Source organism: Mus caroli, unplaced genomic scaffold (genome assembly GCF_978045245.1).
Source record: "Mus caroli unplaced genomic scaffold, Mus_caroli_1 scaffold_17, whole genome shotgun sequence".
Taxonomy (NCBI): domain Eukaryota; kingdom Metazoa; phylum Chordata; class Mammalia; order Rodentia; family Muridae; genus Mus; species Mus caroli.
Window position 1 is genome coordinate 33,422,501 of NW_028227272.1, and position 7,486 is coordinate 33,429,986.

The 7,486-nt window shown below is 40.6% G+C and overlaps 1 protein-coding gene across 1 annotated transcript in view; it reads right to left on the reverse strand.

Moving 5' to 3' along the window:
• The window catches only part of LOC110287866 (stefin-2-like), a 5,586-nt gene extending 2,962 nt beyond the window's left edge, over positions 1–2,624 (reverse strand). Inside the window, exon 1 of the mRNA XM_021154372.2 lies at positions 2,541–2,624. Coding sequence (XP_021010031.1) covers positions 2,541–2,624 — 84 coding nt within the window. The remainder of the gene's footprint in view (positions 1–2,540) is intronic.
• Between the last annotated feature and the right edge of the window lie 4,862 nt (positions 2,625–7,486).

Sequence of the window (7,486 nt, forward strand, 5' to 3'; positions counted from 1 at the left end):
TGGACTATCTAAAGACTGCCATATCCAGGGATCCATCCCATAATCAGCTTCCAAATGCTGACACCATTGCATACACTGGCAAGATTTTGCTGAAAGGACCCAGATATAGCTGTCTCTTGTGAGACAAGGCCGGGGCCTAGCAAACACAGAAGTGGATGCTCACAGTCAGCTATTGGATGGATCACAGGGCCCCCAATGGAGGAGCTAGAGAAAGTACCCAAGGAGCTAAAGGGATCTGCAACCCTATAGGTGGAAGGAACAACATTATGAACTAACCAGTACCCCAGAGCTCTTGACTCTAGCTGCATATGTATCAAAAGATGGCCTAGTCGGCCATCACTGGAAAGAGAGGCCCATTGGACTTGCAGACTTTATATGCCCCAGTACAGGGGAATGCCAGGGCCAAAAAGTGGGAGTGGGTGGGTAGGGGAGTGGGGGGGGGAGTGTATTGGGGACTTTTTGGATAGTATTGGAAATGTAAATGAGGAAAATACCTAATTAAAAAAAAAAAAAAGAACTTCATGGTTCTAGTTAAAAAAAAAAAAAAAAAAACCAAAGAAGGCAAGTTTCCTGCATGCTCTCCCTCTGATTCCTGCAAAGCTCCCCAGGCTGCTGAGGCTGTGCAGAAGGAAAGGACTGGATAGTTTCCAGTCTGCATGACTCTTACACATTTCGAGTCTTGGTTTCACCACTTAAATATAGGATGGAATGCATCCTTGCCTGCCTGGGGGCTTTGAAGATCAACTGAGAGGTGGGACAGCAAAGGCGTTTAAAACAGCAGAGCTCCTTCCTGCGGTGAAGTGACTTCATTAATATCTATGTCTCCTTCTGCTTGTCTGATGTTGCAAGAAAACATTTCTAAATGAATTTTATCATTGAAGATTTGGTACCCAGAGGCGTCATTAGCAAGATAAGTCCTTCCAGTAGCATCCCAACTTAAAATTTATATGATCAAACTTTATTTTATGGATGGATGAAATCCTCAAAGAACTAATGAGAATATCAAGCTCAAAAATTATCCTAGCCAGCAGGATGACACACTTGGTAGTTCTTCTTACTTGGGAGGCTAGAGAGGAAAGGATTATCTGAACCTGTGAGGTTTGGACCACGTGGAGAAACAGCAAAATCCCCGTTTCAAAAGAGCAGCTATTCTAGATAACCAAATGATCAACTATTAAAATTCATGAAAATCTGCTGTAACTCTCTATTTCAAATAATTGCATGTTTCTGTCTGTTTCCCTATAGCACGGGATCCTGGAACATCTCAGGAGGATTTTTCTTAGTCAACATAAGTACCAGCTGTGGTTACTTGTTTTTTAAATACCTTTTCTATGCTATGGTATTTTAGTCCTTTTAGCTCTTTCTTCTTATAGGTGAAAAGGAGTCCTCTTCCTTGACATCCTATTTTAAGGCCCTAGATTCCCAAAGCCTTTTAGGATGCCAGATATCCGGGCCTACAGGAAAGTGAAGTCAAGGGTAGGAGTGCTCACTCTCCCAGAGACCTTGGAAGAAATGTAGCCCTCTTCAGTCAGATCTGACATGTGCACATTTAGGGTTGAGAACACTTTCTTCATGTGAGGATTCTAGAAAAGGTATAAAGATTTAATGTTCCTCAAAAATAAAATGCTCCAAATATTTATTGAAATAAACTATGAGTGGGAACTATTTAGCCCTAAATACTTAGTTATTAATTTTAGCCTGTGACCCCTGTAGAATGTTCAGTGCCTTAAGCATGAAGGCTCCCATCTGTTCTACTCACATAAGATCTGATGGTGCCTAGCTTGGTGGCACATGCCTGTAATCCCAGCACTTGAGAAGTTGAGGCAGCAGGAATGCCTTGGGTTTGAGGCTAGCCTGGGTAACTTGCAGGATAGTCATCTAGCAAGTCTACATGTGAAACAAATGCAGAAACAAACAAACAAGCAGACAACAAGCCAAACTAACCTTGGTCTCCAGCACGACTTCGTTTCAAAGAGGAAAACATGATCATAGAAAATCAATTGCAAACCTACCTCTGTAATTTGCATGCCTTTTTCCCTTTTATAAAAAACATAATATGATACATTTTTATTATTTAGATGATAGTTAGGCAACATGTAATAACTTGCTAGAAACATTGAGTTCTGTTTTGAATGTGATGGTTTGATGGGCATTGCATCCTGGAATCAGATCAGGAATCCTTAATTAACTTAAGTGCCTTCACACATAGTTTCACCAGGTGGGATTGGAAAATTCCATCAGTAATTGCAGCTTCTGGGATCAGACATGTGAAGCACAGAGACCATCCAAAATGATGAATTCACTTTCAGGCTCTGGGGAAATTAAGGCTGCAGTAAAGAGGGTGCTTGGCCGACTTTAACTTGGGATGTTAAAAGCACTCTGGCTTAATGTTCCACATTTAGCTATACCAAAGTTTGAACAAAACCCATATATTTCTGGTTTCTGTGATATCCCACACTCTTACTGCAATGTCAAAATGTGAATCAAATTATGAAGGTTTGATTTTAGATCAACCTTTTTCCTGAAATACATGGACTCACCTTGTCAGCAATCTCCTGGATTTCTGATGTGGCAGGTCTAGCCTCTGACAAGCCTCCCATTGTTTCTCCGGTGTATTCAGTCATTGCTGGGCAGGGTGCTGAGAAGAAATGATCCAGCAAGCACAGAGACTCAGGGTTTTAAAGGTATCTGTAAACTCCTCCTCCATAATGTATAATCTCCAGTGTTTCTGAGGAACTGGTGAAATGAGTGTGACCTCAGGTAAGTCTTACTGCATCCCTGAGGGGAAATGCTAAGTAGAGTTGGGGGGAAATGAGTTGGGGGAATTGAGCAAGTGGGTGTGCCAGGACTCAGGTGTGGTGAGCATGGTTCCTCCCTGCAATCTCGGTGCCAATAATGTTACTATGTTGTGCCCTAAGAGGAAGGACAAACTTAATCTGAGTTTCTAAATATGTTAATTCTTGAAGAATTCTTTAAAGAGAATACTTAATAATGTCAAGACTGCTTAAGATCCACCCAACTTTATAAAGATAATAAAACTGTCTACAGTGGATTTTTACTTGTACTTTCAGAAATATTTATCCCGTACAGGGGAGCAACAGGGCCAAGAAGTGGGAGTGGGTGGGTGGGGGAGTGGGTGGGGGAGCGTGTGGGGGACTTTTGGGATAGCATTGGAAATGTAAATGAAATAAATACCCAATAAAAATAAAACAAAAAAAGAAATATTTATCCCCAAACATGAAAATAACATTATTACAAACACCTTGATTTCTTCTGCTGCTGTTGATTCTCTTGCGATTACCTTGTTGTTTTGTTTTGCTGTGTTTTTAGAATCAGGTTTCTCTGTTTAACAGCCCCTGACTGTCCTGGAACAAACTCTGTAGATCAGGCTGGTCTCAAAATCATAGAGATCTGCCTTACTTTGCTTCCCACGTGCTGGGATTAAAGACATGGGCTACCATACGCAGTGATTATCCTTTTTTAGAAGAGCATGCATTGTAGCCCAGGTTGTCCTAGAGCTCTGTAGCATAGGCTGCCTAGGAACTCACTATGAACCTTGAACTTCCGACTCTTCTGACTCCACCTGCAGAGACCTGGGATTACAGGAATGGCCTTGAGTGTCTGATCCTTCTGCCTCTGCTTCCCAAGTGATGGGATTGTAGTCAGTAGGTAGCTTACCAGGTAATATCTCACCCGTGTAAGAGGTAAAGCTTCTCATTAGAAGAAATGCTGGGTGTCAAGAGGGATGTGCTAGGGATAACAGGGAACAGGGCACAGCAAAGGGACAGAGGCTTGCTACTCACCCATCCCTGCCCACTGGGGTGATTCCACCCGGGGGGGGGGTAAGGGTAGACATGCTCAGTTCAGAGTGACAGAGACATAAATGTCTGTTATTTTACGTGTTCTGTATTTTAAACAATCTAGAAATCAAGATAAACGTGAAATACACATATCTATATACAGCCAAAATTATTCTTCCCAGGGGACTGAGACTCTGTCTTTCATAAACAACAATAGAAAAAAAACCTGCTGGATAACCTTTCTTTAGATTATAGAACCCAGTGTCTGGTAATCAGAATCTTAGGCTTCTTCTTTTAATCCTGTACGTCAACTGACACACTCACTCTGTCAGCTTTGTAGATTTCTATGAGGTTTGACTTACAGAAAAGAAATTAGGCGTTCTAAAAAGAAATCAATGGAACTTGGATTAAAAAGCCACTGGGGAACATTCTTAGTGAGGTGCAGAGGTTTGCATCTAAGGTCTTTCTAACCAAATCCACTCAAGTTGGCAGGATAACCAACACAATGGTCAACCAGGGTTCTAATAACTGATTTCATTGAAGATAGAATTTTGCCCTTATGTAGCACATGCAGGCTTTCCTTGAACACCTCATGTAGTCCATCTTGATCTTGAACTCATGAATCTGTCCCTCAAATCCTCTTGAATCTGTCTCTCAAATTCTGGAATTATATGCATGTGCCTCTCTGCTGAAGGTTAACATCTGCCAACTTTAAATGGCAGGTTCTTGTAACTTTCTTTGCTGAGGAGCTACTGGAAGGGAGCTGGGCTCCCAGGAGTGCTGACATGCTTGTGAGCATAGGTAAGCCCACTACTTCTGCTCAAGGGACCCGTCCAGTGCCCTCAGGACACAGGAACCAAGGATAGGCCTGGGACAGGATCCTTCCAGTGTCCCTCTGGGCCCAGAGCTGATCCTGTACCATAGTGCCTGAAGCTGATCCCGTGCTAGAGCTCTCCATACCCAAATACTGCTGGGAGAGACCTAGTCTCCCAGGAGAACTGAGACACCTGTGAGCACAGGTAAGACCACCACTTCTGGGCAAATTCCTGGCCCAAGAGGGACCTGCCCAGAGACATCAGGACACAGGAAGCAAGGAACAGCCAGGGTCAGGATTCTTCAGGTTTCCATCTGTACCCCAGAGTTGACCCTGAGCCACAGCTTTTCATACCCAAATTCCTCCCAGAGAGATGTGGTATCCCAGGAGTACTGACACACAGGCTTGTAGGAGGGATAAGCTACAGTCAGAGACAGCAAAACCAGTTAACACCAGAGATAACCAGATGATGAAAGGCAACGTCAAGAAATTATGCAACAAAAACCAAGGGTACTTGGCATCATCAGATCCCAGCCAAGTCCTGGATACTCCAACACAATGGAAAGGCAACACTCTAATTTAAAATCACATTTCATTATGATGATTGAGGACTTTAAGAAGGACATAAATAGAAGAAGGCTACTGACTTGTTTGAGTTAATTTTACATCCAGCCACTTTGCTGAAGTTGTTTATCAGCTTTACGAGTTCTCTAGTGGAATTTTTGGGGTCGCTTAAATATATGATCATATCATCTGCAAATAGTGATATTTTGACTTCTTCCTTTCCAGTTTGTATCCCCTTGACCTCCTTTTGTTGTTTAATTGCCCTAGGTAGAACTTCAAGTACTGTGTTGAATAGATAGGGAGAGAGTGGGCAGCCTTGTCTAGTCCCTGATTTTAGTGGGATTTTTTTTCAAGTTTCTCTCTATTTGATTTGATGTTATCTCATGGTTTACTGTATATTGCTTTTACTATGTTTAGGTATGGGCCTTGAATTCCTGATCTTTCCAAGTCTTTTAACATGAAGGGATGCCAATTTTTTTTTTCAAATGCTTTTTCAGCATCTAATGAAATGATCATGTCCCCCCCCCCCCCTTGAGTTTGTTTATGTAGTGGATTATGCTGATGGATTTTCTTATATGGAAACATTCCTGCATCCCTGTAATGGAGCCTACTTGATCATGGTGAATGATCATTTTGATGTGGTCTTGGATTTGGTTGGCAAGAATTTTATTGAGTATGTTTGCATCAATGTTCTTAAGGGAGATTAGACTGAAATACTCTTTCTTTGTTTGGTCTTGGTATGGTTTAGGTATAAGCATAGTTGTAGCTTCATAGAACGAATTGGGTAGTGTACCTTCTGTTTCTATTTTGTGGAATAGTTTGAGGAGTATGGGTATTAGGTCTTCTTTGAAGGCCTGATAGAACTCTCCAATAAACCCATCTGATCCTGGGATTTTTTTTTTTTTTTTTTTTTTTGGTTGGGAGACTATTTACCACTTCTATTTCTTTAGGGGTTATAGGACTGTTAAGATAGTTTATCTGATCCAGTTTAATTGTGGCACCCTGTATGTGTTTAGAAAATTGCCTATTTCATCCAGGTTTTCCAATTTAGTTGAGTACACACTTTTGTACTAAGATCAGATGATTTTTTGAATTTTCATAATTTCCATTGTTATGTCTCCATTTTCATTTCTGATTTTATTAACTTGGATACTGTCTCTGTGCCCTCTGGTTAGTCTGGCTAAAGATTTATCTATCTTGTTGATTTTCTCGAAGAACCAGCTCCTGGTTTTGTTGATTCTTTGTATAGTTTTTTTGTTTGTTTGTTTGTTTCTATTGGGTTGATTTCAGCCCTGAGTTTGATTATTTCCTGCTGCCTACTCTTCTTGGGTCTATTTGCTTCCTTTTATTCTAGAGCTTTCAGGTGTGCTGTCAAGATGCTAATGTATGCTCTCTCCAGTTTCTTTTTGGAGGCACTTAGAGCTATGTGTTTTCCTCTTACTGCTGTTTTCATTGTGTCCCATAATTTTTAATATTATGTTTCTTCATTTTCATTAAATTCTAAAAAGTCTTTAATTCCCCTCTTTATTTCTTCTTTGACCAAGTTATCATTGAGTAGAGCATTGTTCAGTTTCCATGTGTATGTCTGTTTCATTGTTTTTGTTGGAATTTCGTAGTCTGTGGTGATCTGATAGAGTTCATGGGATTATCTCAATCTACTTTTATCTGTTGAGGCCTGTTTGTGGCAAATAATATGGTCAATTTTGGAGAACGTACCATGAGGTGCTGAGAAGAAAGTATATTTTTTTGCTCTAGGATGAAATGTTCTATAAATATCTGCTAGATTCATTTGGTTCATAACTTCTGTTAGTTTCACTGTGTCTCTGTTTAATTTGTGTTTCCATGATCTGTCCATTGCTGAGAGTGAGTTGTTAAAGTCTCCCACTATTATTGTGTGGGGTGTGATGTGTGCTTTGAGCTTTAGTAAAGCTTCGTTTATGAATGTGTGTGTGCCCTTGCATTTGGAGCATAGATGTTCAGAATTGAAAGTTCCTCTTGGTAGATTTTTCCTTTGATGAGTATGAAATGTCCTTCCTTATCCCATTTGATAACTTTTGGTTGAAAGTTGATTTTATTTGATATTAGAATGGCTACTCCAGCTTGTTTTGTGGGACCATATGCTTGGAAAATTGTATTCCAACCATTTACTCTGAGGTAGTGTCTCTTTTTGTCACTGAGGTGCATTTCCTGTATGCAGCAAAATGTTGGGTACTGTTTATGTATCCCATCTGTTATTCTATGTTTTTTTTTATTGGAGAATGGAGTCCATTGGTGTTAAAAGATATTAAGGAAAAGTGATCGTTACTCC